At 37.2% G+C, this 20,704-nt stretch overlaps 1 protein-coding gene across 1 annotated transcript in view; it reads right to left on the bottom strand.

The window, feature by feature from the left end:
• Positions 1–1,899: 1,899 nt before the first annotated feature.
• The window catches only part of FBXL3 (F-box and leucine rich repeat protein 3), a 19,184-nt gene continuing 379 nt past the window's right edge, over positions 1,900–20,704 (bottom strand). Inside the window, exons 2-5 of the mRNA XM_026120904.2 lie at positions 16,208–16,571; positions 13,782–13,904; positions 8,767–8,938; positions 1,900–4,383 (exon numbers count right to left, since the gene is read on the bottom strand). Coding sequence (XP_025976689.1) covers positions 3,740–4,383; positions 8,767–8,938; positions 13,782–13,904; positions 16,208–16,570 — 1,302 coding nt within the window. The 5' untranslated portion in view covers position 16,571 and the 3' untranslated portion in view covers positions 1,900–3,739. The remainder of the gene's footprint in view (positions 4,384–8,766; positions 8,939–13,781; positions 13,905–16,207; positions 16,572–20,704) is intronic.

Below are 20,704 nucleotides of genomic sequence, written 5' to 3'. Positions count from 1 at the left end.
TCTTTTCCAAATGCAGTGGTAGTTTTTTTAACCATTTGCAGAACTAGTAGCACTACTGTAGTGTTGTTTTTTTTTTTTAACTGCATAGTAGTTAAGCAGTTACACAAGAAGCAGACCAGTAGATCTGCAGTTTTATTTGGCTTGAGCTGAAGTAACAGCCTACAGCTGTTGTACCTAATGCAAGCACAGAGTGATTTGATTCAGATCATAAGAATGGCAAAATAGGACCTTGTATTAAGAAAAGTCACTGGAATTAATTAGTTGCATTACATTATTATGTAATGAGGGGAGCATCAGAGCTAGTGTGAGAGGAGGGAGGTGATGAGAGCACCTCTGTTCAGCAGGAGAAAGCTGCTAATTTAGTTCCACTCTTCTATGAAACTTGAAGTTCATTTTCTACCTCAACTTGAAAGAGTGTACTCTGAGGCCCAGGTCAGGATCCCAGCCTTAACAACCTGAGTTTTAGCTTCTTTGGACAATACACACCAAGAAAGTAATCTGGACAGCATGCAGGAAGATGCAGGGGCACTGCAAGCTTGTCAGCAGTGGATGAAGTTCTTGTTGATGCACATACTTATTGAAACACCTCCAGACTGCAGAACCTGCATCTGCTTTCCCAGGTAAGAGCCTCAAACAACCTGAAAGCCAGAGCATCCCAAGCTCTAAAGGGGAAATAGGCTCATGGAACCAGGCCCATAGAAGCTTCTTGTCTAGCATTTGCTACAAAGCTTGTACTGTTGAAGTGGTTACAGGGACCTTTCTGAGTACGACTCAGATGCCATGGTGGGGCGATGCACAGCCTACCCTACAGAATTGGTAAAAGGTTCTCTGCTCAGCCTGACATCACTGTTCCCCCACTTTACAGTGCTTAGGTTTCTTCTCGTGGGACCTAGGAAGCCTGGGCACCAAAGTCATTCCCCTGCCCCATAACAGCCAGACTATTTTGGGCTGCACTGAAGAGCCCTACAGAACTAGAAATACCAAGTCCTGAAATACACATGCCGTGGCAGCTGGTTTTGAATCCAGCGTGTTACAGGTGCATTGCTCAGCTCTCAGCCATCAAAGGATTTAAGGTTCTGAACAGAAAGCTCATTATTCAGAAAGAATGCGTAACTGGGTGGAAATAACCAGCACAAGCCACAATTTTGGAAGAGGTGACATGAAAGTTAACTAGGCATTGTACTAGAAGTAGTTTCACTAACATTTAGACTGAGTTTAGGTAATTAGAATACAGACTTGCCCAGAAACTGTATTTTATAGTTGGATTATTTGAACTGAGAACGGTGCAACTGGTTTGATGCCTAAGAACTGCAGACTGTCAATGGAAGAGACAACTGCTTCCAAATTTTTTTTTTCTCCTTGAACAACACTGTTTCCATTTTGATAGTGATACAACACTGCATGGCATTTACACCAACACATAAGGACAGAGATAACTCCAGCTTTCAGTGGAGCACACAACATAAGAAGTGGGTTTTGTACTTGGCTTTTTTTGAAGTTTTTGCAACAAAACTGCCAGAGCCCTTCTCGGGAAGGCATTTCAGTTACAGTTAACCATAATGCCTTCAACCGCTAACATCTTCCCCACCTCACAATCTATGAGAAGCAGAAGGCTGAACCTCATAGATATGAATTCCTGAAGCGATGAATCAGCAACTGATTTAGGTTAGTTGCCTTGCTTTTCATTTATTCCCACTACTGCGGGAGTAAGCAGCAGACCAAGTACTGCTTACCTGGCCAACATCAGGACACGAGCAATCCAGGTCCAATGAGATTTTAGCTGCATTACTAGATGAAATTACTTCAAACATTAATTCAGTGAAAACATTCCCTCTTCCCCAGATTATTAGCGTTAATCCATTTTTATCACTCGGACACTGGTTATTCCAAGAGCCAGAATACAAGAAAACTTTTTCTTTTTTTACTTTTACGGTCTAAATATATTGTCACCTTTTATACAAATAAAAGCAAATTATAGTATTACATTAATTTAACAAATTCTAATACAAAAACACATTTAATTGAGATTTTTAAATCACAAAACTCTACAGAAACATACAACTCCTCTGTAAAGACATCCAGTCCACTGAGCAACACTTGCTCAAAATATAATTATGAACTTAAATATGCTCATAAGTGTATTACAGTTGGCCTATATATCTGGATAAACATCTACTAAAGTCAAAAGTAAAGAAAGTCTACTTATTAGTAGAACTAGCTGTACAGCTCAAATGAAAAGCAGCCACCAAAGTTCAACACAGCCCAGAACTGGGGAGGCTTTGCCTTGCTGATGGCTGATCACATCTTTCAAACACATTCAGCAGCCACATTAATATTTTAGTGTTATCAATCAATAATGCAAAAGAGAAAATGTAATAATAATAAAGTAACTGTTGGTGTTAAGAAATGAAGTCACAAGCCACATCCAGATCACAGGCAATACGTTGCCTACGCCACTTACAGACTATTATAATACTTTCTTTAATAAAAGGACTTACCGATATTCAAAAAAAATACTGCGTATTGCTCTACTTCACTGATTGCTTAATTCACGCAAGTTTACCGCTTTTAGATTTTTAAATATTATGAAATGATTGAACCAGCTTAAAAGGTATACAAAATGATCATCTATCAAACATTCACTTTATATATAAACATTTCTGAAACAGATTTACAGTATATAAGTAGTTTATACAGCTTAAGCAACTGTTATAAAGCCATTTTTCTAAAATTTTAAGCAGCGAATACGTCTAAGATTTTGTTAAAAGGTTCTTGGTCATCACTCAAATTTTAATTTTCTATCCTCTCACTATGCTCTTCACATCCATGTCGTCATGTTTAACATCGCAGTGTTCATCTAATAAACCATGCACTGTTCAGTCTAACCTTATGCTACAAAACTGGTTAATGCGCAAGAAAAGCTCATTAACTCCAGCATGTTTTTAAATACAATATATCTACATTTTTTCCCAGAATGCTTTCGCTTCCTGAGCTGAACATAATACCTTAAAACAGGTTTAGGCATGGATCTGAGACTCCATAAGCAAACTACATTAAAATGCATAAGAAGAAAACAAAACAAAACAAAACTTTTGTTAACTCTCATTACTATTTGCTTACACTCTAAGTACATTTTAGAGGGGTTTAATAATTTGTTGAATAAAGGTAGTAAATTTAATATTTTAAGTATCTAAACTATATTACTGTGTATTGCTCTTGCCTCTTATGATTTTTATATAAAAGAAGGTGCATGTTTTACAGCTTACTAAATATTCCGTATAATCTTGATCCTGTCATCTAGGTGACTGCATTTAGAAATGCTATAGTCTGCAACAGAAGCATGCAATTTTATCTATTTTTAAGATCAAATCCAATTTGTGTTCAGTATTAGCATCTAAATATGGACAGCATATGGACTACTGATATCTTGCAGGTACATTTCAATATTGTAAATAATTTTTTATTTCTATACAAGTTTGTGGTCACTGTCAATGAAAAGAGCAAATCTAAACAGAAAACATTTTGTTTGGATAAAAAAAGATTTTGGTGCTACTCACAAGTTCTATTTTTAAATCTGGATTTCAGAAATAATTTTTAAACAAGAAATTCATTTTCTATAAAACAATGCAGTGACTTACAATAAAAACTACAGTATTAAATAAGCTTATATACTAAATTGCAATATGGTAAGCTTGGGTTTAAGGTGCTATTCCATCTGCCCTGAAATCTTTTAAGGACTTTACCATGTGGGCATCATGTCTGGGAACCAGACTCTACCAAGATGCTTTGAAACTTCCCAATGAATCTGCTCTAAGCTGTATTTCTGGTCAGGAATCAAAACTTCCTCCATAATAGAAAGCTGAGAGAGACGACCACCACACATCCTGACAAACTCAACAAAGGCACTGCAAGAGACTTCACACTCTCCTAGGCCAACGGCCGACAGATACTTGCAACGTTCTGCAATACGAATCAGCTCCTCATCCAGTGGCCGTAATCCATTAGCGCATACAACCAGTTCGACTAACCGAGGACACGTCATCCCAACGCGGCCGAGTACATCTTTGCTTACCGATCTTCCAAAGTAAAGGTGAGTGACAGGTATTTCATAACGAAAGAATGGGTCAAACTCTTCTTCATACAAGAAAAAGTACATTACTAAATTTACTTTTGGAGAATGCTTGAAGAAAGCGTCCCAGCTGCTTTTTTGAATCGTGTGGAACTGAGTCTGTCCAGGATTTTCACTGACAACATCAATACGCAAATGTTCTAATCTGACGTGTTTTTCAGAAGACAAAGCAAGCAGAAGCTCATCACTCAGCAGATGGTAGTTCAGTGCCAGCTCACGTAAACCATGACACTGGTCAGCCACGCAAAGGATACCTAGGGAGAGGGAACATTTTGAAATCTATCTGTTTAAACAAATAGATAAATATCCTAATAATTGAACAAGAAAGTGTCACATAAGAGTGCGTTTGTTTATACCTGTCAAGAAGATGCAAAGATATTTGAACACATGATCAAGACATAACATCTGGACAAAAAATTCACACTGGACAACCCAAATATGAGTCTGCCTTATTCACATGAACACATGAAGAATACACAAGTGCATCCACACAACAAGATATACATACACCATGTGATTATATTGCTATTCTGCCAGAGAAATGTGAAAAAGTTAACACACCATATTGTACACTTTCCTGTAGGATTTACTTCTAACATGACAAATACATTGATAGCAGACTCTGACTGTTCTGCCCTGTCGTAAGTCCATGTATATACTTGGTCACTTTTGGAAAAGGGACTTACTCATAATAAAAATATATCCACTGTCTGCTCTGGAAGAACTGCTGCCCATGTCAATGGCTGACAAAGGGGCCACAAATGAAATCTGACTGTCATCAGAGGAAAGCATACTTAAAATGAATGCTAGATTTTAATGTAGGTCAGAAGGCACTGCTTTCAGTGTTCATTCTTTCTAGCAAAGTATAAATAATAAAATTGGAAAAGCTACACCAGAACAGAGGAAACAGGAAAGAACACTAAAAACTGGGAGCAGTAATTCCTAGAACAGTGATTTTCAGACTCTCCCTCCAGCACATCAATATTACTTGCTGCTTATGGAAGACAAAGACATTAACAAAAAGAATTCAAGATAGTTTGTGAAGTTTTCAGTCATTCTATTGACAGATAAAAAGCAATGTTACTACACAGGTAACAGCATTCCTTTATACAGTCCTCTGCATTTCATGTGACCCAGAAAACTGCATGTAATTCAGGATAGGGTCTTTCCATTAGTAGAGAAGATGAGAACATAACATTTAATATGTACCTGCAAAACCTGAGCTCAATATATTATGGCTTTGAAACGATGGGAAGAAATATTAAAAGACAGTAGCTATTTTAAGATGTAGTTAAGTTCAAAAAGAAGCCTATACTGAGCTTAAAAATAGGCTGCTTGCTTAAAAAAAGAAATGGAACAACTGTTGTATGAATTTTCCACCAAGGGTCAGAAAAAACACATTAAATGGAAGCAGTTCTAGCTATATCAAACACTGTCATTTCAAATATAAAAGGTTGTTAGACTGATTTAAAAAAAGTAGAATTTTAAGGGGACAGAATTTTAACTCTTACTATACCTATTTCCTGTAAAAATAGTTCAGATGTGGAAATGCACTGAATTCATGGAAAAAACTCCAAGATGAAGTGAAAATATTGAATTTTTTTAAAGATCAGAGTACAGAAGTAAAACAATTAGAGAATTCAGTGCTCCATAAACACATGCCAGAGATCTTTCTTCTCCATAAATCACAAGAGACAAAGTGATTCTTATAGCAATACTCCCATGAACGGCCACATACCCTGTCCTATCACTATAGTTTCAGAAAAAAAAAACTTGCTACACTTTTTAGCATCTAAACTCCCTTGTTACTCATCATGCAAATCCAAAGCTGGTGCCCTTCAAAAAATAATCTTTATGAAGGGTACATTTACAGTAGTGACTAGTGCAATGTGAAGAGTGAAGGACTGGCGTTCAATCTGCCGTGATCCATTATGGTTCTAGGACTGCACGTCCACATCGCACACCGGCAATGAATTTGTTTCCATCGCAGTTCTCTGTGCAGGATGCAGGTGCAGACAGCTCCCTGCTGGAGAGCCTGGAGTCCACGCTGCGAGCGGCGCACCCTACTGAGCAGCCCTGGGCACAGTCTCAACGTTTGTGCCAGCAGGAGGTAAATTGCTTTGAGTGCCTACTACAAATGATGCAGATTTGCATCAAAAAATCCTCTCCTGTGTGCTAAACTGCTGATGTGGGCACACTCTACAACCACTCTTCTCCTCTACCCCCTTATCCAAAGGGAAGCAACCTTCTCACCCCCAAAGCAGACCTGCAATCTTTAAAGAAATACTTGCAGTCCCCTCTATTGCAATAGCTAGTGTTTCAGGTAATAAAAGGCAGTACATCAAACATGGATTTAAGAATAACCACTGTTTTGTTTTACAAGGTGCTGTTGCAGTTCTAATATGAGTTACAGTTCAGATGGAAAACAGCAAGCAGCAGAAACTGCAGGTACACTCACACAGATCAGAAATACATCACTGCCTTTGTATTCTCCAGCCCAAATCCAAACATGCCTTTTATCTTGCATAGTAACCTATGGATTATTCAGAACATGTTTGGAAGCAATTCACAGTTTGCCATCGGTCTTTTCTTTCATCCCTGCCATAGTGCAGTATCTCTTGCACTACTTGCATTATTCCTCTCTGCCCTTCATTAATAAAAGTCTTAAGTACTCATCTAGGATTGAGCACCTCCCTGGAACTTCAATTTGAAGGCTCGTTGTGCCATTTTAACTGCGCCTAAAAGTAATTAGTTTTGGGTAACTCATGACCCTTTTGGTTCAATTAAAGTTTTTTTCCACAGTTTATAGCAGCCTAATTAGAATATTGCCATGAGGAAAAAGAGGGGGGGGGTGGGGAAGGGTAAGTCAGTGCTCAAAGCTTCTCATTTTCCTTTGACAGTCTCACTTTTGCAGCCTGCTCGTTCTGAAGCCAACATGCCTCTTTCTGCTTTGTTCCACTCTTTTCTCCTTCTCGAAGCACATCCAGACCTCCATTAAGCAATCAAATTATTCTGCCATTTACTTAGCGCACTCTCTGGTTTTGTTACTAATGTAGCTGATTTCATCCCATTTATCTCAACTCGAGGAAGGGCAACAGTAGTCACGTTCCTTGTTTCTATAACAGGTGCTGCTATTTCTTCCCGTATGTTCCTTCAATTTAAAACATGGTACAATATGCACTGAATGTGTCAGTCAGGTGACTTTGGACACTCATACCCTCTCCCAGATTACCAAGTGCATCATGTGGCACAAAATTTTCTGGAAAGGATTAGTCACAAACCAGTGAAGTCTGCTAGGGCTGACCTGAGCAGGGTGCTCTTGGATCCAAATCCAAGGGAACTATTCCCCTCAACACGCTACAGACTACTGCTGGAGCATTCTCCTCCTCCAGACATACATGTTACAGATCCCTTGAGACACATAAGGATTCTCAAATTAAATTGCAAGTCAGAAAACATGATCAATTCGACTAATTTAAGCAAAACTCTATCTATGATTATTAAGGTTTGAAAGAAATAACATTTCAATTAACATGCTGTTGAATACTCTCATGGACAGATCTGCTGCAAAACGCATTTGCAGTCTCAGGATTTATTCATATAAAACCAAACACAAAAGCTTTTGTTTGAAAGCTACACCTGCAAATGTGTTTTGTGTTTTGTTTTGCCAACACAAGTTTGTGTTTTGTTTGCCATTGCTACAACAAAATGACCTCTGTTACAGTATCCCATATCTTTAGGACTCCTGCTGGTGAATTTTACATATAACATTTTTAATATTTAGGATTGCAATATATTAGCATGAAGAAAGCTATCTTAATTATAGTTGTTTCTATGTAAAACTGGAAGAGAAATTTAACATAGTTACTAGCATCTCATTAACAGTTCCTCTTCCATTCCTCAGTAAAAAGCTGTGTGTGTTACAGATAGGCTATATGTAATCTCAGAAAGCCATTTTAAGAATGTTCTGCCTTGTAGTTCATAGAACTCTCACTTCTGGAAGATTTACACAACAAACTGGATATGACTTTCATTCTGATATGGGCTAGCTTCATTTTTGCTACAAACACAATTTACGCCATTAATGAAGTGTACCTGGTAATGACAGTTCTGCACAGCTCAGTCTCATCTCCCCTTTCTGAGCGCTGCCAGCCCTTGTTCTCCAGTGAAAGATTAAACAGTTTTCTTTCAGAACAACTAGTCCAACACCTTCATAATCCACGACATTCTGAAACTCAAACTACTTATTATGAACTGCTGAAAAAGAGCTCATATTCCAAAAATGCTTCCTTATATTGGAACATTTAAATTTCCATTGCAGAAGTAATGCAACTATCAAGTCAGTACATACTCTTTTAACCTACACAAGCGGTTAGCTATTTGTCCAAAATAGCCATACACTATTTTATTATTAGCCAAGTATCCATTCTGCAATACTGTTGGGGGAGAGAAGTGTGGGATGGATAGACAAGCAGTTGAATTAACGTCTTTCTCTGCGACAGTTGCTATATATACTAGTCGCTACATTCAGCATCACTCTATTCCCCCATTCCCTCTGCTCCCAAGAGACTTACTGTTTTTCAGAGAGAATTTAATGAATATACTTTAAAAAACAGAACAAAGACACAGTAGCTTACCAGCTGGAGAAACATGAGGACAACTGCTCATTTTTAACAGTTTGAGCGTGTCACTGTTGTTAGCCACTAGTACTTTGAGAGATGGATCATCTACTGGTGTATCATCAATCTTAAGTGAAGAGAGGGATTTGGAGTTTACAAACACCACTGTCAGTGCAGAAATAAAGTGAGACTGTAAAAAAAAAAAGTTTAAATGAAACAGTAGTATCTGAAATAAAAAGCTCAGTGATCTACACTGTACACATTAATTCTAGTTTTCCTTTATTTATTCATAGCATTCTTTTAATTTGATACTGAATACTTAAAAATGAATAATAGTATTAAAATATTTTTGAATAAAGAGGAAGTTTCATCATTTTTTACTGTCAATCTATGTATTTGGCTAACCAGAATGTTTAACGTTGAACATAAACTGAATGCCTCACCGGGGTCATCCACTACACAAACCTAAAGCATGCCATTGGAAGGCCATGACAGAAGAGAACATACAGAAGCCATAATTTTAGAGGTAATTCGCAAATCATACTCTTTAACAAGCATCATGTTCTTAAAAGAAGGATCATGCTTAAGAAGCACCATGTTCTTTAAGAAGCATCGCCTAGAACAGGAATTCCCATGCAGTGAGTTGTGCTGCATTGGTGAGATGCAAACTCAGTAAAGTGTGGCAAGCCAGATGCGCATGATCAGTTTTAACATTTTTTCAGCGTAGCAGCACAATCCGGATAGGTCCACGTTCTTGGCTACTCAGGAACGCAGTCCGCAGTAAAAGGAACGAGGCACGTGATGGTAGGCTCAGGGTCAGGTATGAGGAGAAAAAAGTAAAGGGAATGAATTCAGCATAAATTTGTACAGAGTCATTAGGAGAAAGGCAAGCAGCTGGATCTAGTCAGCTGGAGCACAGGACCAACTGTTAGCCAAACTTTGCTCATGAAGAAGTGTAAGAATCAGTGCTCCAGAGCTTCTCATCAGAGAAAAGCTATACTAATCCCTATATACTTCCAAACACAAAGATTGTAACTAACAGAAAGAAGACTTCTATAGACAACTATGACAAAAAAATTCAAGTTACATTTAAATTAATACCTAACTTATTTCTCCTCCTATCTCTAAAACCTCAACTTTCTCAACAAAATACATTTCATGAATTTCAGTCTGCTTCTCAGAAGCACTAACCTCTGGAGTTCCTTACTAGTCTTTCTAGAAGTATGGAGCTAGGAGAATCTACACTAAATACAAACTTGTTTCTTAAATATTCTTTATATTAAGCATTTCTTTTATTTTGGGCAATTTTAAGAGGTGGGTGATATCTAAAATTAAGCAATCTTTCAATTTTTTAAGCACGCGATACAGTGAAAATGAATGAGACCCAAACAGTACTGAAATCCACAATCAGGCAAAAAAACTCTTGCGCACATCTAAACAACAGAGAAGTATATTTATTACAGGAATGCTAAACTCATAGGAATAGAGATATAGTTATGGGCACTCATGCTGACCATAGTCATGGAAAAACATGTGGGAATAAAGGTGAACAGCGAAGTAACAGTCTGACCTAAGGCTGAGTGCAAAGAGTTACCAAAAAAATCTCACATTACTGATCAAGTAGGCTATAAAAATGTATTTACTGACATTGAATTTCATCTTCCAAAGTAACACACACGAGGAAATAATTTTAACTATGTAAACTGATGTGCTCTGAATCAGCTGTTAGCACTCGGAAAGAATTTGGGAATCTCATTATTTCCCAAAGAACATCAATTCAACCGGCAGCAGCATTCAAACTGGCAAACAAAATGTTAGAAATTCTTGGGAAGGGAACAGAGAATAAAACAAGGCAGTCTACTGTTGTATAAACCTCAGTACATAGGCACTGAGAAGACTGTGAACTTCATGCTGGTGAGGTCAACCTCCTCCAAGAAGCTGATGGTAAAATGAGAAAAGGTATAATAATGAGTTGAATGAAATGGCTTCTGTACTGGTAGGGTATATCTACAGGTTTAAGGAATGCCTGAAGCCAAGTAGTACCAGCTGGCTGTCACTCGCACACAATATTTAGGGCTGACCCCCTTTGAATGGATTTACCTTGACAGCTAACTGGAATGGAAAAGTGAATAGCTCCAAAGCCACTCTTCAGTAGTAAGTACAACAACTGGCTGTTTCCCAATTCATGCTTTTTTCTAGCAGTACCTCAGTGGTCCACAATGCACATCTTCCCCCACCTCCCATTTCAATCTACAGAAACACATGACTAAGACTATTGGTTTCATTACCAATTACCAAGGTTGATATACATAATATTAGCATTTAACTGGCAAATGCCATAAAACACATTTATGGGGACCTTACAGCTATACTTCTAGGAAGTGATGAAGATGATTTTCAGATAAGGAAATTAATGATTAAATATTTAATGAACTTAAGGTAACTCTTCATTAAATAACCAAATTATAAACAAACAGAACATTTCAATACATACAGAAATAAGAATTAGATAAAGTGTATCTATTTGGAATACCAATTAAATCCTGAGTATTAGAACTTAAAATTTTGGAACATTATTGTATTAATGTATTCTACCCAACCTCCTCAATTTTCCTCTACCCAAACAAGTATCAGAACATGAATACACAAATCTCATATATATATATAATTTCCTGATTAGTTAAGTACTTTGATTTCAGTGTGGTTCCACTCTGAACCACACATAACGTAGAACCCTGAATATGGTTATATGAGAGAAGGCTCAAAAACATTATTTGCTCATTCATATGTGACATCTTTGTTTTTTGCTAAAACTCGCATACAGTTAGATTTAGAGCAGGAATTAATATTTTCATATTTATATAAACTGGCAAAGTCAGTTAATGCAAATGAAAACAGAATGTTCAAATAAGAAGCATTAGCACTTTGGCTTTAAGCAGCACTTCCAAATACCCCAATAGTACTCTGATTATATACGTTATGTACTGAAGAAGAAAAGGTGCTCAAATAATATTTCCACTTTGAATTTGCAATTTGTTAATATTGTATTTTCATTCTCTGTAGTTAGAATGTAACTCCAAAAACAAGTAACTTGAAACCATAGTTTAAACAGTGAAATGAAGACATGCAGTATCCTATAAGCTAAAAGCTGGTGATTTAACGTCTTTCCAATATTGACACACATCTAAGCAACAGTATGATTCTGAGATTTTGGTATTAGACACAGTCTTTAAAGGATTCACGTAGAACATGCTTAGTGAAAAGTTAAGGCAACATAATGCTAAATGTGATTTAAAAATAACATCTGCTAGACTCCACGTTGTTAGAGATCAGAAGACTGCTTATAAAAATAATGCCAAATAGTTCAGACTTTCTGTACAATCTGATCAAAAAAAAGTAGTGATGTTTTTTAGATCCATTCATCTTTACCTGCTTCTCATCCAATGAGGCTGTTACTAATGGCCTCCCACAAGAACTTATTCTTTGTTTAATTTTATTCTTTAGCTTTACTAGTGGCCTAAGGAAACTTAAAAATCACTCCTGGCAATATCTACAGATGACAGAATTTACTCGAGCAGTAAACACGAGAATGGCAAATTATGTGCAGAGTTAATTTAGGCTCATTTTGAATGTATTTTACAAGGCCAAATGTGAATTTATTATGAACAGAAAAAAAAGGAAGACTGTATTTTAGAAGTGTTGAAACTGAGTAAGATCATAACATGAATGACTACAAATGATTATTCAGCAAGCTGAATAACTATAGCATATGCTTTCAGTGAAAAAAGTAAGAAAGAGAGCAAAACAGATTAAGAAATAATAAAATATACAACAAATAAAAGGACGGATTATTTCTAACACATTAAGACTGTGGACTGTTTTCACTACATTCAGATATTTGCACGTTGACCTCTGAAAGCATGCTGAAAGAGTGAAAAGCCCTACAGAATCTAATTAAAAATCTATAAAGTCTCTTTGAAAATTAAGGATTAAAAATACATTCAAGAGAACACCATGATGTGACTGTGATCACTGCTCAGGATAATAATCAATAATCCTTCAGCAGCTAACCTTGCTTAAATCCTGCCTACCCTGGAATCTTCCCTCTCTCCTTCCTGTAGCCCTGCTACCCTTGCTGCCTCATAACCTATTGCCTTCCCTGAGGTTGTCCCTACTTCCTTCTTGTCCTGTTGCCATCATCAGCAATGACATCATTGAGACCAAGCTAATAGTTTAGCTGGATCTGACGATTCACACACCCTGGGGTTCAGGAATTATGGCTGAGAAATACTCACGATGATCCAGCCTGGAACTAGCAGCCCAGATTACCATGACCAGTCTCTCGCTCCTCAGAGATAGTGTATTTCTACCTCACTAGCAGGAATTCTTGTTTAGAAGCACAGATAAGGAATTTGTTGTCTTCTAGATTAGGGGCCTTTTAGCAAAATCTAATGTTTGGTCAAACACTGCTGGGTAAAAACTTGACAAAATTAATTTAAAAATACACTGCAGACACTTTACCTAAGAATATGATACTTGACTACACAACATAAAAGTTCTGAAAATCGTGATCATACTTCTTTTCAGAAAGATCTCAGTGATAATATAATCCCTACAGCAAGTCTATATAGATGAAATTCTACCAATTACTAGACCATAAAACTGTCTCATTTCCATAGGAACCTACTCCCAAACACAGCCCCCGCCCCCCCCCCCCCCCCCACAGTCCCCCATGACAATTACACAGACACAAATCTGTAACCTCCTGACTTGCAACATATTCCTCAATATTTCAGCAAGGGTCAATAGACAGAAGGAGTACTTTGAAGAATAAGGTCAGGACCAAGTTCTCATATGATAACTTTAGTTATCCATCTTAGTACATGTCAGCTCCTCCCTTTAATAGAGCCCAGTAATAAAGTTTTATTTGCCTAAAGTTACAATTCTTACCCTAAAGCTTTTCTTAAAGTAACAGTAATATTATATGAACCACTGCAATATTTTTCTATACGAAAATATACATATTAAAATACCTTTGGTAAATCCATGAAGCTTGGCCGGGCAGTTGAAATTAGCCCAAGTGTTTTCAGAGAGCAATTCACAAGTTGTGATAAAATATCACAAGCTGCTTCTGCAGATTCCTTGCTACTGTCCACCTTAAAACAAAATGAGTTGTTTCAGAAAATACTGTACCAAACACACTCTTCACAAAGAATCCAAGTAGCTACACTGTAACATTTTTAGGTTACCTCTTGAAATATGATAAAACCAAAAAACCCCATTGGAATTCTATCAATGTCCTAAACGTAAATTCAGTAACACTATTTTTTTTCAGAAAAAAATATGCCTAAAGAAACAAAGATAATCTACTATCAATTTACAGCACTCCTAAATAGTTCTGTAAAATTTAGCATAGTGAGAGGCTCGCTAAGGAGTTTGTTCAAAGATATTCGATTCACACCAAATAACAAGGAAATGAATATTCATTTGGCTTCTGAGTCTGCCCCATTTTCTCTATAACTTCTTTATCAAAATGTAGGAAACCTATAAAACCTTCATTATGTAAAAATAGCTGATTCCTTTTTCAGTGCTTCAGCTCACAGCACGGAGTTGCTGGAGAGTTAAGTATAATCTCAGCCTATGTGGCTGAGCCTTTATCATTAATACCACGATAGATATGCAATGGATATCGTGAAAAATCTTCATTATTAGTCAGCTTGTTACACAACAGAATCACTTAATGTGCCTCTAGTGGATTTTCCCCAACACCTAGATGTGCTTCTAAATAATCTCTTGTACACTGTGGGCATGACAACTTTGTAAACTTGAAGAATAATAAAAAGCTTGATCACAAAATCAATTCTAAGTCTGCCATAGGCCAAGCTACCTTGTCAGCAACTGATCTGAAGTAAGCCTGTAGTTGGATCAATGTTCATTTCCCATTCAAACACAAGCTGAAAAGCCTTTATTTTCAGCAATCTAATCTTACTTTGCCTAGATAAAAATTCAAGTTTTCAGCAGTGACAGAATAATCAGTGTTATATCTACTTCCTTGCACTTATCCTTGATACTCAGTTTTTCCCAGCAACATCAAGGCATTATTTTAGGGATACCTTCAAGAAATCACATGGGTATGCCCTTACCAGTAAAAGACTTCAAGAATAGTCTGGTGCAAAACAACATCTGGGATTAGACTGAAAAGTCTTCTCAATACAGCTATAAATTTTCCTTATTCAAATACTGGTGGAAAGAGGGGGGCACGTGACCTAAACTTTGTGAAAACCGGTCTGTATCTGGCATCAGATCAAGCAGTAGCAACGCACATGAATGGGCAGATGTACCCCTACCACTCACACACTGCTGTTTACTGCAACACTGAAACTGCCAGATTTCAGAAAAGAAACTGTATCACCAACTTACTACAGAAGCAGTTTCCTTTCTAAATTTGTGAACAGTCATGACTGTTTCACAACACCCTTCCTAAGCAGACAGAAATGTAGGTGTGGCCAATGTTGAAGGTTTTAATTTGTTGAAAGTAAGTAATTCTATGAGGTTAACAAAGACAATTTTGACCAAATGGTATTTCTCAGACAAGCACAAGCAGTAGGTGCATCATCCTTTGTAAAGCTTGTGCACTTCTTCCAGTTGACAGAGTTTAACACTGCTGTAGTAAACCCCATATGCAGACAATCCCATACCACTTAGTACTAAAACTTACGATTAGTGCTTAAACTTACTATTTGTGCATTACATTTTTTCTGACCATGAGTATTAGATCCAACTACCTAGAGAATCTGGAATAAGTAAATGCATAGTTTATAAATCCTGATTAAACTGAATTCTGAGACAAGTATTCAGATGTTTAGTAGTATCAGAACCGAAATATTTCTGACCATTTGTTGAGGCAGAATTCTAAGCAGCTAAGACACATCAAAAAGAAAAAAAAAAGGAATTAAGGCAATGAAAAAGTATTTTCAGAATAGTCGCTCTAAGTTTGGGTTCCGAGAATATATACAAATAAATAAATGAATTAGAAGAGGACTTCCATGTCTATATACCCATTCAGAGAACTCCTTTCTTCATTTCTTCAAGATGCTGTACTTGAAAACCAGGCCTACTAGAGAGAGAATTACTATATTCCCTTTTAAATAATTGGCAATCCTAATCATGAAGATCAAGTCATAAACCTCTTCTAAGATTTAGTGACATGTTCTTTAGTTTTCAGTATGTTAAAATGTTTTGCTCAGAACTGTCAATTATGACTGACCATCACTGGTATTTCACTTACTCATTTTAATTAAATCATACTTCTCATGCTTTCATATTTATGTAGACAAACCACAAAAACTATCTCAAGAGTAGCAAAGACATTTCCTTGAATCTTTCCTAATAAAATGAAAAAAAAATTAATGCCTATTAGGAAGTTACTTTAAAAAAAGGTGCCTATAAAATACAATACCTTGAAGCTTACATACTGCAGATGATTGGAATGCCTCTTAATTATTTGCTTGATTAGTTCAGGATGTGTAGCCCTCAAGTAAGATGTCGCTGGTTGATTCAGTTCAAACTCAAAACATCTCCAGAGATCAGGCATATGAAACACTTGGTTCCAACTCCGACAGACCTGTGATGCATGAGCACGATCCAGAAGGGGCAAGTACTGAAATACCTGCAGGATAATGTCTTGGAGCAGGTTAGCCCAATCAGGACTCTGCACAACTATGTTTTTCTCATCTGTAATCTTGTGTCTCTTGGATTCTTTCTCAGCTGTTTCTTCAGATGAACTGTTGTTAGCCTCATTAATTTTCCTTCCTCGTTTCATTCTATAAAAATAATAATAATAATAAAAAAATCTATCTTTATTTTGTAAATGCAAGAGAGCTCAAAAGAACAACAATTTTACTGGATAACTGTTGAGGTAAAGATACATGTTTTCTGTAACTATGTTTTTGCATTTTTCTTCTACATAAAGGAAAAGAGACAAGTTTGAAACAGTATTCTAAAAATCAGATTACTATCTAAACACATACCTTTAATATTACTGCTCTGATCATTAACCCTGCGCACACTCACTTTTTTGTGTTTGAGACTACTCTGTACTTAATTCGTTTTACTGTTTTGTGGATTATTATTTTACTTCCCTGCTGTTTCAAAGATACTCTTGTGAACAACTCTTGTGTACATAATACATTACCATCCATACTACTCCTCTAGGTCTATTTACCAGAAACAAAATTTAAAACTGAGGAAGGCAAAAGGCAGGCAAGAAAATATAAAATGGATGTATGCGTGTCTGCAGGTGTTATATCTGGCCAGCTTATTTTTATTCCCAGACACCAAGAACATCATACTTATCAGCAAAAAATACCTCAAAATGCATCTACTTTAAATCAGTATCCTTTAAAACATACTTCATCAATAACATTTGCATGCTTTTGATTTTTCAATGAATTAATTAGTAGTTAGGGATTGTGAAAGATTTCTGGTAACAATCTAGAAAGTTCAAGCCCCAAAAATGGATTACAGAAGAGACAGCAAGATTTCTTCAAAATCATATTAAATTCAGCAAGTCTGAGGCAAAAGGTATCTCATTCTCGGTAGCATGTACTTCTTTCACAGTGATCTCATTAACAGAAATTCTATGTTACTGTGCATATTAAGAGAGAAAAAAAAACACTGCAAATTTAAAAATTTAGCAACAGATTTTGATAAAGTGTATTCTTTTGTACATGCCAGTTTAAATTTGAACTTATCTCCAGTAATCTGTTTTTAAAAACCTGAATGTGACAATATGTTCTAAGACCTCAAACTAAACTACAATACACTCAGTACTAGTTTCTAAAAAGCAAGCGACTCTTGGGGAGGAAATGCAGGGGGGGAGGCACTGACATTTATAAACAAACAAAAAAAAACCCCAGTGTTTTCTAGAAGATAAATATGGACTTCATACATAGTGAAGTCATTCTGGTTTAATGTTCAAGCAAAACCACCTGTACATTACATATCCAGTTCACTTGGAAACTGGCCAATTTTATTTCCCAAGCTTCCTACTGCAGCTGAGAAAAAGACTAGAAGTCTTTTTGAAAGTGTATGTTGTGCACATTTTAAATACACAAATGAAAAATTATACTGCTGATCGTCAACGCATCATAGCTTCTACTCCCAAAGCCCCGCATCTCCTTACCTATCTTTGAAGCACCCTTCTTCAGTCCCCTCTACTACCTTCAATTCATGACAATAAAAATGAAGCTACGAGTTAATGTCTGAATTTATTTATAAAATGATGTAACCAAACCTGAACATACTGTCATGAAAGATGGATGAATAGAATTAGTCTCTTGATTCTTGCAACTTCACTTTTTAACCCCAGCAGCACTGGTAGCAATCACAAGATGAAAACATTACTGAGCAAAAATGTCTACCTACTTCCTTAGAACTATTTACTGCAATCCACAGCTCACAATTATAAGCCTATGCAAAACATTACTCCTGCGCTGTAACAAGCTTTCCACGTAACAGTTCTGTTACTGAGCTGCTAATTTCATTCATACAGGAGGGAAACAAAAAAAAAAAATATATATATATATAGTGACATATATTTATCCACAACTAAGGAAAAGACAAAGAAACTGGATTTTGCAACTGTGGAGACTGAGTAATTAAGATTAACACTGAAACAAGAATTAGGTTAGCAAATCCATTACAGACCTGTCATGTTTGTGTTTAAGATAACTGCTAAGCATAGTCCAAGATGTTACTTTTAATAAGCTAGTTTAAACCAAAATATTTGTTTAAACTTCAGGTTGTTAAACAGATAATCCAAACAACTAGGTTTTAACGAGCAATGGCCATATGCATGTTATCCACTTGCCAAATTTGGGATAGCACATTGGAGGTTTTTACATCTTTCAAATCCATTTCTTGTTAGGCTGTTAAAAGTAACACAAGGTAAAAGTTAGGCTTGGCTCTCCCAGTCTTCCCTTATAAAGATTCTGCCTCGTCTTTTGCTTATGAGCTAATTCAGTGATGTACAAATTCTCTAGTTAGGCAGGCTACTTGTATCGCAGCATTAGAGGGTCAGGGTCTGAAATTTCTCCTCTATCACATGATAGAGGCTACTGTTCATGTTGGGTAGAGTTCATACAGCACATTTACTACAACTGCTCAGTTCAAAGACACAAGCAGTAGATCTAGCATATTTCTAAAAGACAAACAGGAGCAGGCTGCCGCTGGCAGCCTGCATGAATTTTTCAGCTGGAAAGGCCGTTAGAGACATGGCTGATAGAAGTGGACCAGGTAATTAATAGCCAACCTAGAAGCTGCACCTCTGAGCTCACAGACTAGCTACGATTAATTCTAATTAAGCTATAGATCAACTCCCACTCTTGAAGTCATAGGGTACCATCTGAAGTTCTTATAGACAGCCAGTAAAGGAAACAATCAATATGGCCATCACTGATGACGCATTTCAGGTCACAATATCCCCCCCCCCCCCAAAAAAAAAAAAAAAATAAGAGGCCATAAGTTCTACATGATACACGATTAAGAAGCAGGAGATACGAAAAGATGAGACATTTCCAGGCAAAATTTTTGTTACTGATCCCCCGGATGCTGAAGTAATTGCAAAGAGAGAGCAATTGTAGATCTTTGAAAACATTTCCCTATGGAGCTTAAAAAAAAAAAAAAGCATGCCCAAGAATAAAAAACATGACTTCAAGTATTAGATGACCACTGTGTCATTTTCTTATCTCTGCATTTAAAGTATTAGAAAAGCTTTTTAAAAACATAATTGGTTTCAACCTTATAAAAACAACAAATTTGTATCTGCTGACAGAACTTTGCAAAGCCATCTAAAAATAATATATAGAAAATTAAGGCCACTTGAGAGCCAAACTTTCTGCAAATTTAATATAAGAGCAGACAAATGTGATCAGACAGTTAAGTTAGCTTTGGTTTATATATCTGATGGTCCAAAGAGCTACCTGTTTTAAATCCAAGGCCAACAGAAATAACTTTTCAGCAAGGAAAACACAGGTGCAAGATTTCTTGCAAGCGTATTACTGTACAGGTACAACCTACTTGTCAGACAATAATAGCTTGACACTTTTTACAGCACTTGAACCATCAATCTTGCTTTTAACTCTCTGTCATTCTCAGGACACACACAGCACCGAACAGTTTTTCCAAGTCACTGCTAAAATCAACTTTGCTTTAAAAACTAAGATCTTGACAGAAGAAGAAAAAAAAAACAGGAAAGAAAGATATATAGTACCAGGATAGCTGACTCATTAAGCTTTTCCAGGTAAGTTTCTCAAACTATTATAGTAGCTCGTCTCTGCACTCAGTTTTCCAGACTCCACATGTGGGCACGACCTTTGCAGACGCTTTGCCTGCAGCAGCCGCGTCCAAGCACGATCACACAGTTCAGCCGGCAGCTCGGGGAAGGAGCAAAGCGCACGCTGAACGTTGTTTTTAATGCTGAGTAAGGCGCACACAGCACACAAGGCCAGTTAAAAAAAAAAAAAAAAAGAAAAAGAAAAAAAGAAAGTGTGCACGGCTGTTTCATACCGTGTTGATCCCGCTTTCCTACGAACGAGCTTAACTGAGCTCGTTGCTTTGTTCGTAGCTGGAGTGGGGCTTGGTTTTTCTTTTTTTGGAAAAGAAATGAAAAGTGCGTGCGCAAGTGAGGGGGAACAGACTGATGGAGGGGGCGACCCAGACACAAACCCAGCCCCCAGATCAATGGCTCCGCCGAAAACTGCCAGGGATTTACAGCCGATGGCTGCTGTTAGGGGAAGGCTGCTGAGCGGTGCAGCAGTCCGCCGGCGCGGTACTCCGCGCTCGGCCCCCAGCCCCACTCTCCGCGGGACCTTCCTCCCGGCCTCAGCCCCTCCCGCCCCGCCACCGCCGCTCCCAGGTCCAGCGCGGCCCCGCGGAGCCGCCGGAGGGCAGATGC

Source organism: Dromaius novaehollandiae, chromosome 1, assembly GCF_036370855.1.
Source record: "Dromaius novaehollandiae isolate bDroNov1 chromosome 1, bDroNov1.hap1, whole genome shotgun sequence".
In the NCBI taxonomy this organism is placed as follows: domain Eukaryota; kingdom Metazoa; phylum Chordata; class Aves; order Casuariiformes; family Dromaiidae; genus Dromaius; species Dromaius novaehollandiae.
This window is presented reverse-complemented; position numbering and strand designations above follow the sequence as displayed.